Source organism: Nipponia nippon, unplaced genomic scaffold, assembly GCF_047370975.1.
Source record: "Nipponia nippon isolate SJK-2023a ecotype South Korea unplaced genomic scaffold, ASM4737097v1 scaffold_7, whole genome shotgun sequence".
Classification (NCBI taxonomy): Eukaryota; Metazoa; Chordata; class Aves; order Pelecaniformes; family Threskiornithidae; genus Nipponia; species Nipponia nippon.
In genome coordinates, this window is record NW_028262391.1 from 12,483,925 (window position 1) to 12,506,598 (window position 22,674).

General features: G+C 68.0%; 1 protein-coding gene across 11 annotated transcripts; it reads right to left on the reverse strand.

Annotated features, from left to right (window-relative positions):
* Positions 1-1,031: 1,031 nt before the first annotated feature.
* TNK2 (tyrosine kinase non receptor 2) lies at positions 1,032-22,504 on the reverse strand. Of its 11 annotated transcripts, XM_087740859.1 has the most exons (18): positions 22,093-22,504; positions 19,515-19,660; positions 16,199-16,496; positions 12,171-12,351; positions 11,963-12,033; positions 10,783-10,995; positions 10,545-10,697; positions 10,073-10,350; positions 9,871-9,997; positions 9,632-9,778; positions 9,134-9,228; positions 6,052-6,246; positions 4,448-4,539; positions 3,884-3,928; positions 2,211-3,526; positions 1,650-1,745; positions 1,432-1,559; positions 1,032-1,315 (listed from the first exon to the last, which is right to left on the reverse strand). In XM_087740859.1, the coding sequence occupies exons 3-18, from the start codon at positions 16,373-16,375 to the stop codon at positions 1,309-1,311; spliced, it is 3,321 nt and encodes a 1,106-aa protein (XP_087596985.1). In that variant the 5' UTR covers positions 16,376-16,496; positions 19,515-19,660; positions 22,093-22,504; the 3' UTR covers positions 1,032-1,308. The 11 variants fall into 11 exon arrangements, with proteins under 11 accessions (XP_087596985.1, XP_087596988.1, XP_087596980.1 ...); XM_087740862.1 differs by lacking the exon at positions 16,199-16,496 and having other exon boundaries at positions 12,171-12,348; positions 22,093-22,500; XM_087740854.1 differs by lacking the exons at positions 19,515-19,660; positions 22,093-22,504 and adding an exon at positions 16,631-17,392.
* Positions 22,505-22,674: the final 170 nt, after the last annotated feature.

Consider the following 22,674-nt stretch of genomic DNA (forward strand, 5'->3'; position numbering starts at 1 on the left):
TGTGCCCACAGCAGCACCAGCAAAGCTCCCTGTCCCCACACTCAGGGAGGGCTGGGGGACTGGAGATGAGCGGAGCCGTGGGTGCACATAGCACATCGCACATAGCGATGTGGCTGGGTACCATCTGCCACAGGGAGTGACCCACGGCCGTTCCAGGGCAGCTCTTCCTGCCAGGTGACTCACCGTGCATGGCAGGGTCTCTCCTCTGAAGGCACCAGCTCTGGAGCAAAGGGCATCCTGGGGACCAGGTACAACCAATGCCCACGAACCCCGTGGGTTTGGACATCTAGGTCCTCCTCCACCTGCACGGAGCCCCCTTCCTGGTGCTGCTGCAAGGTGGCACCTCAGGGAACCCAGCTAAGGGGCTCTGCCTCTCACCCGGGGGGGGTTAGCACTGCCACCTGGCCTGGGACCCCATGGGGGCCAGCCCCCCACCTCCCCACTGGCACCTGGCTCCGGCTGCACGGTGGCATGCAGTTGCACAACGCCCCTCGCGTGGGTGGGGGTGCGACGCAGGTCCCGCCACTCCCTGCCCGGGCATGAGTCAGGCGGCAGCCAGGAGCCGAAATGCCGCAGGGCGCCGGGGCAAGGCAGGGGCCTGCCGCAGAGGGCTCCCCTGCACCAGGGCATCGCTGGGGGTGAGCACTGCCCGCTCGGAGGGGGCAAAACCATGCCCAGCCTTCAAGCTTTGGGCCTGGGGATGGGACAGGATGTGACAAACTCCAGCAGCCCCGGATGGGGAGACCTTTGCACCCCAAAACACCCTGGGAGCCACCACCAAGGGCTTTACAGGTGCCTGTGTCATACAACTCCCTAGGGATCCCCAGTGCCTGCTGGGCACCACAGCACACGTGCATCTGCTCCCGGGTACCATCCCTGTGGCAGGTCCCGTGGGTCACAGTCCTGGCCGCCAGCAGGGAGGAACCAGCACCCATGGAGACATGGCCTGTCCCTGTGCGTTGGCGGGGACGAACCTGGGAGACGGCCACAGGCACCCTCCTCTCCATAGAATATTTTTATATATATATATATATATATAATATATATATTAAAATTACATTTCTCTTTACAAAAACAATTCAACAAGGGGCGAGGGGACGGAGCCCATTGCCGAAGCCACGGCACAGGGGCACCCTGGCAAGTCTGGGGCACTGGGCAGGCTCCCTTTCAGGGTGTCCCCGTCCCCCAAGCGGGGGGCTCAGTCCAGAGTCCAGCAGCAGGTTGCATGGGTGGGGGTGGGCACCAGGGGGATGGCCCCACGGCAAGGTGCCTGCTCCGGATCCGACACAGCTCGCCCCATCCCCGCTGTCACCGCCTGTAAGGAGAGGAGAGGACATGAGCTCAGGAGGGGTGATGGTGCCAGCTGACCAAGAGCAGCGTGGCATGGAGGATCCCCCCCCCAAAAAAAAAAACAACCATCTGTGCTCCTACTTCTGGCGGGCGGTGCTGTAGGGATCGAGGAGGTGGGAGCTGGCCTGGGCCAGGTTCCAGTCGAACATCTCCAGCACCCGGTGGCACTCGACGCGGGACTTCAGCCCCAGGCAAAAGAGCTGCTCTACCTGCAAGGGGACAGGGCACACGATGAGGGGGGTGACAGGGTGCCACCACTCTCATGGGAGGCGGGGTGGGGGGACAGGGGCGTGCGGTACCTTCAGGTACTGGATGGCCCGTTGGACGCTCCAGCCGTGGTTCTGCAGGGCCGCCTGGCACTCCTCGGTGGTCACACCGTGCACCGTGTCTTGCACCTAGTCAGGGGGCTTGTGGTCAGTGCCCAGCACCACCCCTGGGTAGCGAGGAACCCGTGGCTGGAGCAGGGGGACACTGGGGCTGCTCCCCACCCCAGCTCTGGCCCCGGGGAGCACCATCAGCCTGGAGCTGGGACCATCCCCAGGATCTCCAGCCCCTCCTGGGCTTGGGCGCAGGCACCATGGACCCAGCCCGGAGAGCCCAAGGGGATCGCAGTGACAGCCATCTTCCACTCCCTCCCTGGGGCCGTGGGTAGGGCTAATTTGGGTTAAAAGGGCTTGTGACCCCGATTTTGGCATTGCAATGACACTTCTGCCCCACAGCATGTCTGGGGACGCCTTGTAGCCACCTCTTGAGGGCTGAACATGGGGAAACTGAGGCACAGGGTGTGGATGGCTCTTGCCGAAGTGAGTCCATGGCCACTGCATCCCTTCTTGCCCACGGATACCAGGGATGCCACTTACCAGTCGAATCTTGTCGGCAGGGCGGTAGCCATCCGGGCCATCGTAGACGATCTTCTGGAGGCTGCAGGAGGCTTTCACCAGGCACTTGGACCCGGGGTTGCTGTTGTTGGAGGAGAAGTTGGCCTTGCAGTCCGGCGGCGGCTGCTGCACCATGGGACGGACGGTAGCTGTGGTGACCAGGCGGGATGCCGGCACCTCCTCGGGGCTTTTGGCCTCCTTGAAAAACTTCTCATACTTGTCCAGGTAGGCAGGGCGCTCGGGCAGCAGGTAGTAGTGGGTGCTGCTGACCTTCTGCCCATCCTTCACGATGGGCAGGATGCAGGGTCCCTTGGAGCAGTCCTTGCCCTGTGCCTGGATGACCTTGGGGGTGGCGTATTTGGGGTCGAGGGCGAAGCTCTGTGTGGTGGGCATGGGCTTCCCCGGTGAGGTGGAGAGGCAGGAGCAGAGGGCGGCGCGTTGCTGTGGAGAGCCCACCTGCAGGGCCATAGGGCTGGGCGTCCGGGAGGTGGGCTGTGACAGTGGGTCCCGGGGGGGAATCTGGGGCGGCCGGTCTTCCTCACCCCCTGAAGCTGGGGAAAGGTCCCCTGACCAGCGCCCGGGCTCATTGCGGCGTAGGGGCCGGGGCGGGATGGGGACACGGGGCGGGATTTGGGGCTTGTCGTCAGCGGGGGCGGCTGGTCCCAGAGGGACATTGAGCCTCTTCATGCACTCCTGCTGCAGCTCCTCGAAGAGCTCGGTGGTCTGCGTCAGGCTGGGCTGCTTGGTCTCCTTGGGGGGCAGGAAAAGGTTGTCCTCCAGCGCCGGTCCCCGCTCACCCTCATCCACAAAGCCATAGTTGGTCTTGCCCCGCCGGCTCGGGGGGCTGGTGATGGAGCAGACCTCAAAGTCGTCCTCGTCCTGCGCCACGTCATCATAGGCAGGCGGTGGAGGCAAGGGGCGGGCGTCCCAGTCCACCACTGGCGTGGGGTGGAGGGGCCGGGGTAGAGCCCGCGTGGGGCTCTGTGGTGGGGTCTTGTCCAGCAAGGAGAAGGCCTCCATGGCCAGCTTGGCCAATGATGGGGCCGTCAGCTCCCCCACTGGCGAGGGGCTACCTTGGGGCACCTCCTCCCCGAAATCGATGAGGGTCACTTCGCCGCCCGCCGGCCCCTCGCTTGCTGGCCGGCTGGGTTGCCGCTCGCCCACCTTGGTGCCTGGCACCCGTGCCGACGGCTTGACCGGTCGCAGACCCTTCCCTGTGCCTGGCTTCTTCAGGCAGAGCTTCCGGAGACCCCCTGGCAGACCCTCCTCCTCCTCACTGACTGGGTCGTAGCAGGGCTCTAAGAGTGGACAGAGAGGGATGGTGAGGGTCCTGGCACCCATCCCTGGGGTGCAAGGCAGGGCATCTGCATCCCCAAGCCCCCAAATTGCCCCATAGCTTCAGCCACCTTTGCTCCCCCCTTGGGCGCAGCAATGCACACCAGAGCAGGGAGCCAGGGGGCTGGGCCGGGCCCCGCAGCCCCCCGTCCCCCTGCCCCAGGCTGGTCACCCTGCTCCGCATCTGTATCCCCACTGCAGATGCCATCACCCACAGGTGCATGGAGGTACCCAGGCGGCAGAGGGGGCAAAAGGAGCTAAGAGAGAAAAGAAGGGGAGCAAGAAGGAGGGAGAGCAGCACCCAAGAAAGCCCGACTTACTGGTGAGCAGGACGGTAGGCTGAGGCGGGCGCGGAGGCGGCTGCCCTGCAGGAGAAGAGAGAGCCCGAGAGGAGGGGAGGCACGGGGTGAGCGCGCGGAGCAAGTTACAGCCGGGCCGCTCGTTAGCGGGGTGCATGCTTCGTTGTGTCCCCCGTCACCAGTGGGGTGTGGGGAGGATGCCGGTGGGAAGTCCCCCCAAGGGGAAATTGCAAGTTTAGGGGGGCTGTGGCACACGCCCGGTGTCTGAGCTCCCTCCTTGTGGCAGCTCCACTGAGATCCCCCGTACCGGGGAGCCCAGCCGTGGGAGGCTGGGAGGGGACGAGGGACCCGGACGAAGGGCAGCGGGGCAGAGTCCAGCCGGGCAGAGCCACCAGCCGCCCACGCTGCTGGTAGTGGCACATGGCCAGGTGACAACGTGCCCTGTCACCCCAGCTCCCCGCTGGGTCTGCAAAAAGCAAGTGGCAGCAGAAAGATGGAAAGGAGAGGGTCCAGCCCATCACCCTGGCAGGAGGGCACGGGTAGGGGGGCTTTGCGCAGCCGATGGGAAGGGGAAAAGCCGCTCACTTTTAGCCCTGCCTGGAAGCTGGGTGGGTCTGGCAGCACTCGGATCCACACCTAAAATGTCAGGAGGGTCCATGGGATTTCCCAGGTACAGCCTGTGGGGAGAGAGGAGAGCATCGAGGGGTCAGCTGGGGCCACGTGGGACCCCTCGCTCCCACACCATATCCCTCAAGACACCCCACAACACCTCTGCCACGCACCATGCCCTGGCAAGCACTGTCCCCGCAAGCATCGGGGCAGCCCACGCCAGAGGTTTTCAGTGCTATGGCACAGAGCCCGGTGCTGTCCTGCTGTCACCCATCCCTCTCCAGCTCCATGTACATGATGTGCTGTACCCAGGAGATTGCAAACAGGGTGACATGCCCAGGGTACTCACGTGGGGTGCGGTGCCCGAGACACCCCCCAGCACTGGGGTGCCGCAGCACAATGTTGCACCCAGGGCACGGCATCCCGGTACGGCATGCCGGTGGGGTGCCGGGAGGCCCGGGCGAGCCATCGCAAGCCAGGCGCGGTGAGGCAGGGAGCCGGCGGGAGCCGGCGCAGCCCGAAGGCCTGGGCGTGTGCCGAGCTCGGTGCGTTCTCGGCGGCCTGGGCGGCACGTACCCAGCGCCTGTGCCCACGCAGCGGGGCGCGGGGAGGCCTGCCGGGGCACGAGCTGGGTGCGCGGCGTCTCGGTTCAGCCCTCCAAGGGCCGCCGGCACAGCCCGCGGCACAGGGCACCGTGGGGAGGTCAGGCTGGGACCAAGGGCACCGGCAGAGCTGGCAGAGCTGTCCGCGGGCTGGGATGCCAAACAGCAGCAGGGATCTGGGATGGGCTGCACCAAGCCCGGTGCAGGAGCTGGCTCTACCCAGCAGGAGCTTTCCAGGCTTTGAAATCCTATCCTGCCCCCCACACACAGCCCTCCCACGTCCCCCCAGTCCAGCACTGGCAGAGACCCTCCATGCCCACTGCTCCAAGCCGTGGCACCCCTGCCCACCACCCCCGGTGCCCCTAGCACCCATGCTGGGCACAGCCGGTCCCACCTGGCAGGGGCGCATGGGGCACCCTGGGGCATGGGCACCCGACCCCCTCACCCCAGTGCAGACCAGCCAGAGTCCCTCCTGATGGAGTGGAGAGGGGAAAAGCATTTTGGACTTTTTTCATATTTTGCTTTGTAAGAGGATTCATGCCATTAAAAGCACGGGGCCAGGCTGCACCCCTGCTGTGGGTTCCCTCCACGCAGGCGCTGAAAGGCACAGGCTTAGCAGCCCTGGGACACCCCAAAAATGTTGGGGTAATGCAACCACCTCCGGGGTGGTGCTTACTGATGTCTCCCCACCCCAGGACAGCCCCGAGGGGCTGCGGGGCTGGGAGAAGGTGCTCCCCAGCGGGACAGCCCCCCACAAGCACAGCAGTCCCCCACGTCCCTGACCCCATTAGTAAGAAGAGGCGAGGGAGTTAGTCCAGCTGCGGGGACCCTACCCAGAGCCACTGTCCCCAGTATGGCAGGGGGGAAGAGATGCTTCAAGGGGGGGGCAGCCAAGCCGCGGCTCGCTCCCGTGCCCAGCAGGCAGCAGGGAAGGCAGGGAGCAGGCAGGGGATGCAGAGAAGACAGAAAGTTTCTTACTCATCAATTTTATCGGGAAACCCCCAGCAGTGCTGCGGGTTGGTGTCTCCATGGCCTGTGTGGATGAAGCTGTTTTTAAGCGGCTGGCTGATGTCGTGGGCTGACAGCCCCGCCACTGAGGTCACCGTGTTTCGGGGGAACTGGCCCACTTTTAGGGTCCGCTTATTCTGACCCCGCCACCAGTAATTCTCGGCCCTAAGGAATAAAAAGGACCTCGTTACCGATGAGGGGATGGGAGGGGGACACGCGCCTGCCCCGGTGACGGGGAGGTGGCAAGGTGACTCGCCCAAGGCCACGCAGGCAGGCGGTGGCACAACTGGGAGGGGAACCCGGCGCTCAGGGTCCCAAAGCTGCCGGCAGCGTGCTCTGCCTCCCACCCTGCAGGGCCCCTGCACCACGAGGTGCCGGGGATGTGGGCGGTGGGGAACAAAGCTCCCCATTTGCACCCAAAAAGATGCGTCCCTTCCTCCTCCTCCCAGCTGCCTCAAATTATGCACAAGCCTTGGGGTGATGCCTGCACCGAGCTGCTCACTGCTGGTCCCCCTGTGCCCCAAGCAGTCGGGGATGGCACAAGGTACCTGCTTGCTGAACCCGTAAATATCCCAGTCTCGCAGGGGAAACTGGGGGGGCCACAGTGGGGGACAGCGGGTCTCCCTTGCTCCCTTCCTATGTTATCGGCAAGCCCCATGCAGGCTGGCGTGGGCAGGGGGAGATGGGCAGGCAGGCTGGGGGACTCAAGCTGCAAAACCTCTCGTGGCCATGTGCGTAGAGTGGCCAGGGTGACAATCCCCCTGGAGAGCCCAGCGTGCCCCAGCAGCCGGCCAGGAGCCACCTGCCTGCCCTAAGATGTGGCCACCTCCAAGGTGGGACAGGGCAGTCACCCAGCCCAGGGGGACCGGGGCAGTGGGACATGGACAGGTAGGATGCAGGGAAGGGCATGCCAAGCGATGCCCCTCGCCCTGCCTGTGCCAAATCAACAGGGTGGGCTCTGACCCTAACCCCCCCACCCTGCTCCCACCACGTCCCCCTCCTCTCCGCCTGTGGGTAGGGCGGGTGGTGGGCAGGGGGCGGTGGGCGGCGTGCGGTGCCAGCCCGGCGAGGCTGGCACAGGCCCCACGGTTTCCTGGAGTCACCTGTGAGTCACCCCCGGCCACCAGCTCAGCCCTTTTCCTGTTTACCTTCCCCGCTCGCCGCCAGCCAAGCCGCCTTACTCAGCGCCGGGACCCCTCGGTGAGGCGGCAGAGCCCAGCCGGTACCGGGCACCCTCCCTCACCCGCGGCGGGCTGGGGCAGGGCCGGGGAGAGGGTTCCCCTTCCCCGGGAGGTCCCCTGCGCTCGCCCTCCCCGCGCCCCGACAGCGCCGCATCCCGCCGGAGGGATGCTGCGGCCGGGCCGGCCCCTCTGCTCCCCGCTTCTCCCAGCCTCGTCCCACCGGATCCGGGCTCGGAGCCCCGCCACAAACCCGCTCCGGCTCTGCCCTGGCTTCCCCCCGAAAGCCCCCTCCCGCGGCCGGCTGGGTCCCCGGGGGGGCTTTCAGGTAGGTCCCTGCCCCTGCCCACACACACGTACGCACGAACGACAGGCAGGGGCTTGAAAAGGGGTGGGGGGTGTTTACGGTGCCCCGGGCGGGCTCGGCGGGGCCGGATGCGGCCCCCAGGAGGAGCCCACCCCCCTCCCCCCCGGTCCCTGCCCGGGCATCCCCGCCGGCAGCGCGGTGGGGGGGCAGCCGCCCCGGGGGAAACTGAGGCACGGGGAGGGGGCTCCCCTTCGGGAGCACCGGCAGGCGCTGGGGCTCCTGCCATCCCCCGGCTGCAGAGCCCACCCCGCCGGCCCAAAACGTGCCCACCGGGGGCCACCGAGACCCGGCGTCCCCCCGGGGAAACTGAGGCAGGGGAGGCTGCGCCCCGGCTCCACCGCGCTCCCGGCCCTCCCCGACCCATCGGCACCCCCCAGCGCGGCCACGTCCCCCCGTCCCGCTCCCGCCAACCCCCCGCTCCGTCCCCCCCCGTGGTTCACCTGGGGCCGGCAGCGGGGCGGGGGGCGCGGGAGCGGGACCCCCAGCCCGGCCGGGATGCGGCGGCGGGGACGATGCAGGCGCACTGGCGCGGCCGCGCCGCCCTCCGCCGCTCCCTCCCTCCCTCCCTCCCTCCCTCCCTCCCTCCTTCCCTCCCTCCTGCCTTCGCCGACGCCGCTTCCCTTCCCCTCCCCTCCCCTCCCCTCCCTGCAATTAAACCGCCAGACCCTGGGCAAGAGTCATCCCTGGCGGCGGCGGCCCGGGAGAAAGCCGGTCCCTGCAGACACACAAATCCGGCCTGATTCACCGCCGGGCCGTGACTAACCGCGGGGAGCCGGCCCCGGGAGGGGGAGAGGGAAGGGGGGAAGGACAGAGCCTTCCTCCTCACCCCCCCGGGGCTGGGGGGGCCCGGCCTCCCCTGCGCCAGTGGGGCGAAGGGACACTGAGCTCATCTGGGGGGGCCCCGCTGTCCCCGAGCTGGAGGGGGACGGGCACATCCTGGGATGGGGATGCGGGGACTAAAGGTCCCCTCAGCCCGCAGGTCCCCGGGGTGGCGGAGGCAGGTAGCCGTGCCCCAGGGTGGCTGGCAGGGACCAGGGACCGAAGAGCAAAGCCCATGGCACAGGGGGCGACAGGTCACACCACCGTGGTACCGAGCCCGGTGACAGCGGCACGTCCCCGGGTGCCGGTGGCATGTGCCCGCCGCTATCAGCAGGGAGCGGCCCCGGGGTGCGGGGTTTCCCGGGGCAAGGCCGGGCAAACCCACAGGCGCAGTGGGGTGAGTCAGCGGGGGCAGACGGTGCGGGCACGGCTGTGCCCCCACGCTGGGGTGGCCCCGCAGCACTCTGCCACCCAGGGAACTGCACCCCTCTCAGGGGAACAGGGGCAGCTCTGCCCACCTGTGGGGTACATGGCCAGAGCCCTCATCCCCATCCCTGCTCCCCACAGCTCTGCCAGTGCCCATGGCCCCCCCCGTTCTTGGGGTGCCCTGTCCCCACACAGGCTGGCAGCCCTGAAGCTGGTCTGTGCCCCTCCCCGTGCAATACCTGCCCCCCAAGCCGTGCAATACCTGCCCTCGATGACTGTGATGATGTCGTTCATCTGGATGTGCAGCTTGTCAGGCTCCTCGAAGTCCTGCAGCGCCCTCATGTCAGTGGGCTGGGCCTGGGGGGAGAGGGGGGGTGAGGACAGGGGATGCAGGCCCCCATCATGTCCATCCCCCCCAGCTTCGGGGCCAGACTCAGCCCCACACAGGGCAGAGGAGCTCAAAAGTGGGCAGGAGACAGCACCACCACTCCCAGCCTCTCCACAGCCGCGATGTCCCTGGGGTCGGCAAGGGCACCAGCACCACCTGGATGTTCCTCAAGGGCAAGGTGGCAGCCAGGGGTCCTCCTGCTGTGACTATGTCACCGCCTGCCACCTCCCAGCCTGCAGAGCTGCCTGGCCCAAGCCCCCCAATGTCACCTCCCGCCTCGGCAATACGCTTAACTCTGCCCACACTCAGGCAGAGCTGATGGGATGGGGGCACCGGGGACCCCTGTGTCCTCCTCCCCACCCACTCACTCACCTCCACCAAGAAGTCCCGCAGGGCCACGAAGGTGGGTCGGTCCTCAGGCTTGTGCGCCCAGCACTGCAGCATGACGTTGTAGACGTCCTGGGGACAGTCCTCGGGCCGCGGCAGCCGCTCACCCTCCTTGTCAATCTTGTGCAGGATCTGCGGGGCAGGCGGTGCCGTCAGGGGGTTCCAGGTCCCCCCCAGTGCTGCTGGGGTGAGGCAGGGGGGGCAGGTCCCTGCCGTGCACCCACCTGGCTGCCATTGAGGCCAATCCAGGGCTCCTGCCCGTAAGTGAACATCTCCCAGAGGGTCACCCCGAACATCCAGGTGTCGCTGGCATGGGAGAAGGTGCGTGTCTTCAGGCTCTCGGGAGCACACCTGCGCAGGGAAGGATGTGAGCATCCTGAGGTCGTGGGTGTTGCAATCCCAGGTCCCCCCCTCCCCGGGGCTCACCAGGCAAAGGGGACCTTGCGATGCTCCTGCATCACGTAGTGGTCGTCATTTTTGGGCAGGGCCCGCATCAGCCCGAAGTCCCCGATCTTGACCAGCTCATTGGAGGCCAGTAGAATGTTGCGGGCGGCCAGGTCACGGTGGATAAAGCGCTTGGACTCCAGGTAGGCCATGCCCTTGGCCACCTGGATGGCATACTGGCAGAGGGTGGAGATGAGGAAATGGCCCTGGTTCTTCCGCAGGCGGTCCAGGAGGGAGCCCAGCGGGGCCAGCTCTGTCACCTGGGCCATGGGGAGGGGACAGCAGGTTGGTCAGGCCACGGGCACCCTGGTTGGGCTGGTTTCCAGCCTTCTTGTGCCCCCCTGGGGATGCCAGCCGAGGACTCGGGGTATGGATCCAGCCTGGCTTTGCTTGCCCCATCATGCAGGACACCCACGGGGTGGCATCGGGGGCGGCCCCGTCCCCCTGCACTCACCATCTTCATGGGGTGGGAGAGCACCACACCGTAGAGGCGGATGAGGTTCCTGTGGTCCAGGGAGTGCATGGCGTTCACCTCCCGGATAAAGTCATCCAGCGCCTCTGGCTGGCTCAGCACGTCCGTCTTGAGGCACTTCACTGCCACGTTCAGCTACGGCCAAAGCAGGGGTGAGCCTCAAAGCATCTTCCCCCCCTGGGGTGGTCCCACACCCAGCTCCCCCCTGTGACCCCCTCACCGTCTTGCCAGCAGGCGTGCACCACTCGCCGCGACGCACAACGCCAAAGGAGCCGTCGCCCAACTTCTCGAAGAGCGAGAGGTCCCGCTCCCGCACAAGGCAGGTGAGGGAATGCTGGCCCCCGGCTTCGGGGGGTGGCGGCGTGGGGGGCTTGCGGAAGGTACTCTGGGGCTGGGGTGGCAGCTCCGACTCGGGACGCTTCCCACTGAATACCTGCAGGACATGGAAGCATATGAGACACAGGCATGGAGACACCCGGGGTCCTTGGGTCTGTGAGTGAGCAGTGCTGGGAGGACCCCCTGCCCAGGCTGTACGCTCTGGAACCTAATGATGACCCCCTAACTGGTGATTACCCAGGGCAGACTGCCTGCGGGAGCAGGCTCTGCTTCTCCAGCTGCCTGCATGCTGAGCTGTGATTCGTGTGGAGGGAAGGGGGTTGTGCCTCTCACAGCAGCCCCGCAGTGGCTCCCCAGCAGCTTCGGCAAACGAGGCTGGCAGCCAGAGAGCCCTGGGCACTCCTTGGCCAGGCTGCGGCCATGCGATGTGACTGAGCACAAAGTCAAGAGAAACCTCCAGCTCAGGCTGAGTATGGTGACACATCCCTGCGGCAACGTGGGCCTTGCAATATGCGCTGCTGCCACCGCCAGCCCAGAGGGGACATGGACAGGCTCTCCCTGCCTCTCCCCAAGCCAGGACCGATGATGTGCCGGGACGGATGATGTGCCCCACAGGACAGGGTCCATCCCAGCCTCGGCAGCCAGGACCTGTGTGGGGTGCGCAGGGGCTGGGCCCGGCATGTGGCCGGGGTGGGTGGTGGCATTTCTGTGCCCGGTGCGAGGCTGAGTAGCCTTCTATTAAAAGCCTGTCCCTGTCCCGGCCCAGATGAGTCACACAGGGGAGAGGCCATGACCCAGCACCCAGCTGGCAAGCACCCTGCTCTTTTGGGGGTGCAAGGTGCCGGGGGGTGCCAGGGTAGCAGCAGCACCAGCTTTGGATAGGATGGCATCAGGGGCATACGTGAGCATCCCAAGGTCCCCTGCTCCGGTGCGCCCCCAGCCTGCAGGTACAAGGGACCGGCGGCATGGGGAGAGCTGGGCACCGGGGAAGAGCATGGGGAGAGGGCCAGCTCCTCCTGTCTGCCTCAGTTTCCCTGCCACACCTGCCCCTCTCCCATCCCTACCTTGCTCATCCAGGATTTCCGCTTGCACATGGCTTTCCTCCGCTTCACCGCCTCCCACAGCCGCCGCTGGCCTGCAGGACACAGGGACTGTCACCTACCCAACACGGGGTGGGGGTCCCCTCCAGCCCCACGCTCCTCTGGGCTCCCCAAAAGATGCTGCGCAGCCAGCTGGGGGTACGGGGGGAGGTTTGGGGGGGGACGTACGCACCGGGGCGTCCCATGCCAATCTTCTCCAGATCCTCATTTTTGACGTACTCAAAGTGGGAGAGGCGGGTGACATTGAGCTCGTCGCGGATGCGCAAGAAGTACTGTTGCAGCTGTAGCTCGGTGAGCAGCTCCAGCAGCCAGTCCGTGCCCTCCTCCGCCTGCATGCTACAGCTCAGCCTCTGCTGGGACACCATGCTGGGTTAGGGGGGACCCTGTCCTGCTCCCCTCTGCCCTGTCCCCCCTGGGAAAGTCACCCGGAGGGGCTGAGAGCCAAGGCTGGGGTGCTGCCTGGGTAGGGTGCAAGGGATGCTAGTAGGGTTCATCTCCTGAGCCCACCTCCAGCTCCCCAGGGGGGTCAGGAGAGGCACCCCATCAGCAGGACCCCCAGGGATGGGCAGGGACCCCTGCTCTGCCTCATCATGCCCACAGAAACACCAGCCCGTCCCCTCCACTCCAGCACAGGCTGTCCCCAGGCAGCAGTGCCAGGGACACAGGAGGGGGCAGAGCCTCAGGGCTTGGAATGGACATGGCCAGCAGCGGCCCCCAGCCAAGGGGCACCCCACAGCCTGGCACTGCGCCTGCACAGGGAGCACCCTACGCCTGGTACTGTGCCTGCCAGGCTCCTTTTGCCCGGCTGGAGGGGCTGGCTGGGGAGGGGACAGCTGTCCCCAGCAGGGACAGCCACCTCAGCACTACCTCTCGCCCCCGTGGCATCCCCACACAGCCAGCTGGGCTGGGGCACAGACCCACGGCGGGTCTCCTCTGCCACGGGTGGTGGCACCTTGACAGGCAGCCACAGGGAGGGGGTAGACAGGGACATGAGGGCCTCTGGGGGTCCTGGCGCCCCAGGGCTGAGGCACAGGGCACCCCCAGTGTCACCCCCTAGCTGCCAGGGCACGGGGAGGGGGGGATGGGGCCAGGTCTCACCCACGGTTCCCCATGCCCCCCCAGACATGTCCCCCGCCGCTCCCCATCCCTGCCCGCTGTCCTGGTTCTCCCCCTGCTTTCACTGCCACCTTTCCAGGAAGGGACGCGGCTCTGCCTCCCACTGCCAAGAGCCCGAGGGGAGGTGGGACCCCCATCCCGGCCCCACAGCGGGGCAGCCCCGTCCACCCTCTCCTCCCCGCCAGGAGACGACATGGCCCCCAGCGTCTTCGCCCCCCGCGCTCGGGTCCCTCGGCCGCGTCACCGCAATTACAGCCCTCGGCACTGGGCTAAAAATACGGCGGGTGCGGCAAGCAGCTGGGGACGGGGGCGCATGGGGGCACGCGGGGGCATGCGGGGCGAAAGCAGCCGCTGGCCTTCAACGTGTGCCCGCGGTTGGCCAGGAACAGCCGGTCCCCTGCCCGCAGGCAATGGGGACAGGGCTGGGTGACGGCCAGCATAGGGTCTGCCCAGGGCAGGGGTCAGCACTTACTCGGTAGAGGCGGAAGCGGGTGAGGAAGGGGAAGGATCGGCGCAAAGCCTGGAAGCGTCGCATCCTGCCTGGCTGCCCGCTGCTGGCCCCTGGCACCGCCGATGTCCCTTCCCTGGTGCCGGCGTCCCACGGCAGAGCCTGCTCAGTGCAGCCGGGGCACCCACAGCCCCGTCATCTGGGCTACAGAGATGCCCCCCGGACCTGGCCACCCCACATATACCCCTGGAGTGGGCAGGGGGGCTCGGGGCGTCCGTCGGCCGGACGCGGGCTGTGGCTCTCCCCCTCCTTCCGTCCGGCTCTCGATCCTCCCGGCTGGCCCTCCCCTTCCCCAACGCAACGGGGCCGGGGCGGGGGGGTGGCAGCAGGCAGGGCTGGGGGTCACCCCCCTGGCTGGAGCCGCTTCCTGGGGACCCCTGGCCGGCAGTGGGGTTCGGTCCCAGCCGGCTGCCTGCGCAGCGCTCCCCGGGAGGGGTTATTTTCGGCCGGGGCTGGGATGCGTGCCCAGGGGGCCGGGCTCCCATCAATGTGCCGCTTTCTCCCTTGTTCGGCGGGCGCCCGCGCCGGCAGCTGGGAGCCCGGACCCCCGCTCCCATTTCCATGGAAACTCGCCCCAGCCTTGGGAAATGCTCCCGGGCCTCAGTTTCCCCCCAGGAAGCGGGGAGGGAGGGAGGGAGAGGAGACATCCGGCTCTCCGCTCCCCAACCCAGGCCACAGGCATGACGCCAGGGCGATGGGCACTGCGGGGGGAGCTTCTGGCTCAGCAAATGTACCCGCAGCCCAGCTGCCAGCCCCCGCGGGGCTCTGCCGTGGGGTGCCACCAGCACCCTGGGGCTTGCTCCCCTTCCCTGGCAGGGCTGGCACCCAACCCCAGTGCTGTTGTCCGCTCGTGGGCTCCCTGGGGAGAACAGCTGGCTGCGCCAGCAGCCGTGGTGTGAGAGAGGAAAGACACGCAGCAACCTCTTGCTGCAGCCCCCGCCTGCCCAGCTCCCCCAAACCGTGGCCATCGCTGTGCTGGGGGGCAGCCGGGACGGGGGTTAAGTGCATCCCCAGGCGCAGAGGAGCCTCCCCTGTGGCTTCCACCACCGGGATCCCGGCTGGCACCCGGCAGCACAGGCACCCGGCACAACAAGCCCATTGACTGGGGACACCCGGGCACGGTGCCCTCGGCACCAACCTCTGCCACGCGCCAGCTCCCCCCTCCCTGGCCCAGGGGACACCGGGGACATGAGGGGCTCCTTGCCCTGCAGTGGTACATCACCCTCATCAGCCGGTACTGGCACCCACTGGGGCTGGGGTGCTGTCCCCTGCACCCCAGCCCACCTCCTGCACCCCCAAGCCCCGGGCGAGGCTGCCCAGTTCAGCGCCTACACTGGGAGTACTGGTCTCCAAAAGGGAGTGGGGGGACCCAGCCCTGCTGGAGGAGGCTCTGTGCTTTAAGTTTCCCTCTGCAATAGACCCACAGGCACAGGGGAAAACACCGCAACCTCTGCTCCGAGATGGGCAAGCAGAGCCCTGCCAGCAAACCCCCTTCCTGGGGGGGTCACAGACACCCGTCCAGCCCCCACGACCTGGCAGGCGGCAAAGACCCCCGGCGCAGGTGTTGCTCGGCCCCCGTGCCCTGCACGCACGCCGTGCCGTGCACACCCACCCCTGTAGTCCCGGGGATGCACCCTACGTGCACCCAGACTCATGCACGGGTGGTGACGACTCTCACGTGCACCTTGGGACCACACAGGCGCAACCCCTGGCACCCTGCACGCCTCTTGCCACCTGCACAACCGCAGCAGCCCCCCCCCGCCCCGTCACCTCCATGCACCCACCCCAGCTACCGCCCTGCCCGGCCACACGTGCGCAAACACACCGGCGCTGCACAGCCGGCGGCAGCGCACCGGCCCGCTCCCCCGCCTCTGCCTGACGCACACCTGGAGCCGCCTGCACCCCTGCACAACCACGGGTGCCCGCCCCCAGCGTGGCACGCTCCTCACCTCCGCCCGCCGGCGGGGCACAGGCGACATCCGCCCTTGCCTGGCATCACGCATGGCCACGCACCTGCCTGAGCTGGCACACGGGTGGCCAAACTCCCCCAATTACTCCTACCCGTGATGACACCCCAACACGTCCCCTACACCTCATGTACCTATGTGCCCCCTACACCCCCCACAACACCCTCACGCACAGCCCAACACCCCCACAGCAACACCCCTATATGTGGAGGGCAGCCCACAGGGCCACCAGCTGGATGCGGTGCTGCCACTGGGTGACACCATCCTGCGCCGGGCACCGTGCCCCCTCCTGAGCTGTGCCGGGCCCGGCCAAGGTGCACTGCCCCACACCATTCCCCCGTGCCTCAGTTTCCCCAGCAAGAAGCAGCAGGCAGCAGGCAGCCCCACTCCCGTGGGTCGGGACAGGAGCGCAGCCGCGCAGGGTGGGTGCTGTCCCCATGCCACCCCAGATGCCGTAGGGTACCACAAGTGCCAGAGAGGGAAAATGCCATGCAGGGACCCCCCCTAGCCCTATGCTAGCTGCCAACCCGCGCCCCACAGCAGGACCCTGTCCCTCCTGGGAACACCCAGCCCAGCCGGGTGTCCCCCGCGGGCTCCCCCCGCACTGACCCGCCGGCACGGCATGCCTGGGGTGACGTCCTGCCGGGGGGACGGCATGGGGTGCCCACTGCCCGGCCGCAGGGCCCGCTGCCCGGTGCTGTCCGAGAAGCTGTGAGGCAGGGGACCGAGAATCTCCTCCTCCTCCTCGGCGCTGCTCAGGCGCTGGTAGTCGCATCTCTCGCCCATGGCCGGCACAGTGGTGGCGGCTGCGGTGCGGCGGTGAGCAGGGGGCTCTGCGGAGACGCCCGCGCCTGCCTGGGGGTGGCGAGGGCTGGAGCCGGGCTCGGGATCACATGGCAGAAAGTTGCTGCAGTTCCGGAAAACAGCGAGAGGGTGAAGGTGACCGCAACGGTGATGGAGGGGAGGGGGGGATGGATGGAGGGATGCAGAGGAGATGGGGAAAGAGAAGGGGGGGGCAGCCCCTCAGGCGCCCATCCTCACCCCAATCCCAGCCTGGCACCGCTGTCTTCCTCCCAGCTCGGCAGCCCAACTGCCTGCTTGCTGTCCCCTCTCCAGCACCCGAGTGGAGAGGTGGTGGCATCGCTGCCAGCCCCAGCACCGTGCTTGCAGCCCCCTTCTCCCCCCAGCCCAGCGCGGTGCAGCCCGCTAGCAGGGATGCGGTGCAGGCAGCCAGGCGGAGGAGGAGGATGAGGGGGGAGCATCATCCAGCAGCCGGGGCTCTATAGCAAGCGAGGTGGGTAAGGGTGCTGTACCCCCCTCCTGGGCACCTGCGGAGGGGTGGGGGGGCTCTGGGGCTGGCAGCATCCCCAGCATCCCTCCCGCTCCCCTGCGCCAGCGGAGGGGGATGGGATGCGCTGGGAAGATGGCTGCTCCGCAGCGACCCGGCAGCATTGGCACAAGCACGGCAGGGCTGGGAGAGCAGCCAGACCCCGGCGGGCACTGCCGGGATGGGGGCCAGGGGTGGGGGGCATGCCAGGATGACTCCTCCCAGGATCAATCCTCTCCCCCCACCCCCTCGCAGGGAGCTGGGGGTCTCCCAGACTCTCTGCCAGGCACTGCACCAGGCACTACTTCCCAGAAGGGGCAGGTGGCACTGGGAAACCACCCTCCTGGATGGGGAACCCCCACCTGCACATCGGACTGGCCTGTACCCCAACACTGCCCAGCCACAGCCCCTCTCTGAGCCCCCTGGGCCAGAGCTGCAAGCTTGCAAGGGCTGAAACGGGGGGTGTGTGTGTGGGGGTGTGTGTGTCTACAGCCCCCCTCAGCTCCCCAGCACCTGCCTGTCCTTTGGGGCATGGCACAGCCCCAGGGACCAATTTGCTCCGCATGCCAATGCCATGGGGCAGGATGCCCTGTCCCAACCCCCAGAAGTGCCCCCACGACCCCCCCACTGCTCCCCCCACCTGCCTCTCCCCATATCCCCCAAGACCCTGATGTAGCCAGAGGAGTGACACCAGGCTGTCACTGTGCCAGGGCAGGGGGCACGAGCCCATCCTGCCCCCCCTACAGAAACATCCCCAATCCCAGGGGGCACCTGCCCCGGCTCGAGGGGCTCGGGGGGCGGGGGGGGGCGGGCAGGATCAGCCCCTTGGCAGCTCCTCCTGCCATACCACGGAGGTGAGCTCAGCCATGGAGCCGAGGCGGCCGAGCCCGCGGCGTGGGAGCAGCGAGCCACCCCCGCGCATGGCCCGCCGGCGTCACCGCGCTGGCACGCCGCAGGCCGGTGACTGATGCACGTGCTATGCCACCTTCCCCCTGGCCCCGGCTGCCCCGAAACCCTCACCAGTCTGCCCAGCAAGAGCGATGCTGCGGGGTCCCCAAGCTGAGAGGGGACAACCCCTGTCCCCACAGCCCTGGCCATGGATTCGGGTCACCCCCCAACGCATTGGGCCCTCCTGGCCTGCCCAAGCTCAGCTAAAACTCAAACGACGAGGTCCCCTGCAAGGGGATGGATGGCATCACGCCATGCCACCCCTGACCCACCTGCCTGCAATTCCCATGCCGGGGGGGCCTCCCACCACAATGACAGCCACCAGACAGGGCACGTTGTCCCCCGTCCCCCAGGGCAGTGACAGTCACACTGACCACAGGGTGTCCCTCCCCTCCGTGGGGCCACCAGACCTCCCCAGACCTCTGGGACACCACGCTTGGCCCCGCATCCCTTCCAGCATCCCTAGGGACCGGGGCCACAACATCCCCTGGGCCCTGTGCCCACCACCCTGCACAGAGGGCCCTAGGAAGTGCCGGGTCCCCAAAACAAGCTCCCAGAGAGAGATGGGGTCCCCCACTCACCTCCAGCACATCACCCCGCTCGCTGTCACAGCCTGCCTGCCACCTTCCTGGTGGCCGTGTAACCTGGAAGTGATCTCACCGGCTGCGGCGGCAGCAGGGCGGCCGCAGCAGCACCCCGGGCTGGCTCGCTAAGCCCTGGCGGGGCCCCAGAGGCGGCCCCAAATTGCGGTGACACACTCCCCAGCCCGGCCATCGTAGCGCAGGCGTGTGGGCACGCACATACCCACGCATACAAACGCACCCTGCTCCCGCAAGAGACGGGGCTGCTGGCAGCATCCTGCCCACCCCTGGGATCCTGCTGCCACCCAGCTCCCCAGGACTGTCCCCAGCCCCTTGCTGGATTGCGCCACCCCACGTGCCCCCAGTGGGACCCCGTACCGGTGAGTGTTTTGCCTCCCTCGGTGCTCGCACCTGATCCTGCTTGCTCAGCTGGCTTGGGCAAGCAGGAGGTCGTGGGGGGCCGGCACGGAGGGCTGGTGATCCCCGTGGCGGGGGCGGCCGGGGAGGTTGGGGTGCCAGGTTCGCCCTTGCTGCCATCTCTGGGCTTCCAGAGCCTGGCCCCATGGCCTGATTCTGCCCGCCAGCACAGAGCGTCCCCCACTCCGAGTCCCTGCCTGCAGCAGTGGTCGCCCGGGGAGGAGACACGCAGCTGGGTGGGGGGGACCCCCCCAGCTCGACAGAGCCCAGCGCAACCCCAATCCCCTCCCTAAGCCTCTTTCCTCTGCTAAATCCCCTCTGCAGGTCGAGCCGGGGCAGGCTGAGCCCATCTTGCGCCTCCCGGCTCCCCGGCACGGGCCGGGGACAGGCAGGAACTGCCAATCCCATAGCTGATCCGCACGTCGGCCCAAGCTCTCCCACCAAGCCAGGGACACAGCACGGTGTTTTGGGGGACAAGCAGGCAAAGCAACCCCCCTGGCACCCACAGCACCCTGCCCATGCTGCCTGCCCCCGGCTCGGTGCCCGTAGCCAGTGCTGGGGAGAGGGCAGCGGGCTGCCACGGTGGGGGACACTGCCACCCTGCCCCGGCGCAAGGCTGGTTTGTACCCACTGGCCCCCGCGCTCGTCTCACCTGGGCCGCGGTGGCGGCGCTGCGGGGGTCCCTCGGCAGTGCCAGCCCCAGAGTCACAGCAAGCCGGGCGGTGTGCGAGGGGGCACGGCGTCACAGCTCAGCCATGGGGCTGGCAGGGCTGCGGTGACACCGGCCGTGGGGTCCCCCTGGGGTAAAGCGGGAGGGAGAGGTCAGGATGGGCTCCCCCAGCCCGGCACCCCCTGTCTGCCCACTCCAGGCCATCCAGACCCCCCAGGAGCACCCAGGGCCACCTTCTCGCCCTGCCCAGGCAGCTGAAAGAGCCTTTGTGGAGCTGCCCTGCTACATCCCAGGGCATGGTTGGGCTTTGCCCCCGGTTCTGCTGCGGACGGGGGGCACCGGCACGAGCCCCAGGTCCAACCGGCCCTGCTCCCCTGGGGGTGCCGCCAGCAGTACCCCCATCCCCACACCGCTGCAGGAGGTGGCCTCGGGGTGGGCTGCAGTTGGCACGAAATGAGTTTGCCAGGTCTCAGGCCAGATGGGCACAAAGCCATGTCCATGCTACAGCATCTCCCCTCTGCGCTGGGTGCCGGGAGCAGGGGAGGTGGGACCCCTGGAGCCGGGCCCTTCCCCAGCACCGGAGCAGAGCAGCGCTCCATCCAGCATCTGCTGGTCATTAGTGCTAACTGACAGCACCCTAATTAGCCAGGCTGCAGCATGGGCAGTGCCCCCCCCCCATGCTGGGGCCGCTCAGCAGAGGGCTGGAGCAAGACTCTCCTTAAAGCCTTTCTGTCCCAGCAGGAGCTGTGCGTGGGGCAGAGCCCTCTCTTGCCCCCCAAAACCCATAGGAGTGGGTGATGCCCCTGGGATGCTTTGCCCCAGCTGGCTGCCATCCCTTGTAGGCATGACTGGAGTCAAAACCCTGGTGCTCCGGGGGCTGGATGGGACCCCAAGCTTCCTCTCAGGGGAAACTGAGTCACGGAGTGAGGTCTGGTCCATAGGGTGGCTGGGACAGGGCTTGGCTACAAGCCTGCAGTGGTTCCCAGTCCTGTGGGGGCTGCTTCTTTGCCCACGGAGGCCCCCCACACCCCAGGGGGAGGCTGAGTCAGGGTGGGCACTGCAGGCTGGCAGCTGCCAGAGGAGGAGGAGGGAGGCATCACCCGCCCTCCCCAGCCATACCCACAATACCCCACCGGCAGGGCTGGCCCACGCCCTGCGCTAACGAATACCAGGCTAACGAGGCCCCGGTAGCTCCAGGGGTTGGTAACAGGTTGCACAGCCTGCATGGCCCCCACCCCGCACCCCCGGGCCTCGGTGCGGCGGGATGGGGGTGCAGAGGCTGCTTTGGGCCCCGCTCCCTGCGGGCAGCAGCGGGCTCGGGGGCAGTAGCGGGACCAGGGCTGCAGCCGAGGGTGGGCCTGCAGCACCCGCAGTCCGTCCTGGACCCTCTCCCTGAAGAGGTGCCCGGCAGCACAGACCTGCTCAGAGACACCCCTCTGGGCAGGTCTTGCTTTTATGAGAGTTTTGCAAAGCCTGGCGCTGAAAAACTTTATTCGATGGCTCTGCCCCGAGCCAGCTCAGCAAAGGGCTGAGTAAGTGGGGGATGCATGACCCCCCAGAGCCCGCAGCACCCGACGAGGGGGGACCCACCTTGCAGGGTGGTGAGCCGACACTGGAGCCCAGCGGCACCAGGGCACCCCGGGGAAGGCTGCGCCAAGGCGGCCCCAGGGAGGCGAGTGCGTGGGGAAGCGCCCGCGCCGGGCTCTGCCCCAGCCTGCCCTGCCCAGACAGCCCAGCCCCGGCACGGCCTGCGGCTGGCAGCAGCTCCGCGGGCAGAGATGCTGCCCCTGCCCAGGCTCCTCCGGCCGCCTGCAAACCCCCTCCCCAGCTGCCACCTGCAGAGTGGGCGAGGGGCCTGACTGTGCCGGGAGAAGCTGAGCAGGGTCCTCCCAGCAAGGTGGGATCCTCATCTGGGCCGTCAGCACCACCTTACTAGGTTTAATTTAAAGGCTTTATTAAAAAAAACGAAAACCAACAAAGACCGAGGACTCAGAGTCCTGAGCGTTTAGAGAACCTGCTGCGACGTGGCCAGACACAGCCACAGTGCTGCCCGCAGAACATGTGGACAGAGGCTCCCTGCACCTCACCGCTGCTCCGGTTTTCGGCAGCAGCATGACACCCTGAGGCGTGGGGCCGGCCCCGGAGGACAAGGATCCTCTGTTCAGTGCCAGAGCTCCCACGAGCCCAGGGAAGAGGAAGAACAGAGCAAAGCTGCCTTTTCTCCAAGAAAAAAAACCTTCCCCCGGCTTCCGCTGCAGTTCGGGAGGGTTCAAGGGCAGCGGGCACCCACTTGCACCAGACCCCACTGCCTGCTCTGCCCTGGCAGGCAGGAGCAGGGGGGTCAGGCACGCTGCTGGCTGGGGCTCAGCGGCCCCACAGCGCCCGGACACGACGGCAGCACCAGCAGCCCGCAGTGCTGCAGGGCACGGTGCCAGCAGCGCCCGGCAAGGCGCAGCGGGCACACGCAGCCGCCGACCTGGGCGGTGCCGCAGTGCCAAACCCCGAAACCCCCTGCCCCCTGCATCGCTCCCCCAGCAAGGGGTTGCGCCTCGCGCCTTACCTCTCCGCTCACCGCCGCTGCCACCGCATCCTGCGCCGGGTCCGCAGCTTCACCGCAGGGAGAGGACGGGCACGGTGGTGCTCCGGGCAGCCGGCATGCCAGGCAGGTTGCGCCTGCCCGCCTGCCAGGGCGGGGTGCGCCGATCGACGCCGGTGGCAGCCGGGTCCCGGGCGGGATCCCCCACGGGGCGGCGGGCACCGGGTGCCGGATCGGGCCTCACACCCGGGCGGCCCTCCTGCGGCTCTGGCGGTGTGCCGGGGTCCGCGTGCCCGGGGTGCCGCCGGGGTGCTCCTGCTCCCCCGGGTAGAGCTCGCCCTCCTCCTGCACCCCGCCCCGGGCCTCCCCCTCCTCCTGCCGGCCCCGCCGCACCCACCAGCGGGCTCGGCCCGGGGGGGTCCCCTCCCGCCGCCCCCCGCCCCGCTCCTGCTGCGCCCGCCGGCTCAGGCCCTGCTCCTGCCCGGCTTTGGGGCCGTGCTCCTGCACCCCCCGCACCGCGCCCCGCGCCCGCCGCGGGGGCTGCGCCCCGGGGCTGCCCCCCGCTGCCCCCGCCCCCGCCTCCTCCGCGCCCCGCGCCCTCCGCCG

What these genes read in the sequence shown, in the direction of transcription:
- TNK2 (XM_087740854.1), bottom strand. Translation starts at nt 16,854, where the DNA reads ATGATGCTCCCCCCTCATCCTCCTCCTCCGCCTGGCTGCCTGCACCGC. An exon ending in TGCGGGACTTCTTGGTGGAG is followed by an intron (nt 9,229 to 9,631) that starts GTGAGTGAGTGG and finishes CTCTCCCCCCAG; the next exon opens with GCCCAGCCCACTGACATGAG. An exon ending in TTTCCCGATAAAATTGATGA is followed by an intron (nt 4,540 to 6,051) that starts GTAAGAAACTTT and finishes CTCTCCCCACAG; the next exon opens with GCTGTACCTGGGAAATCCCA.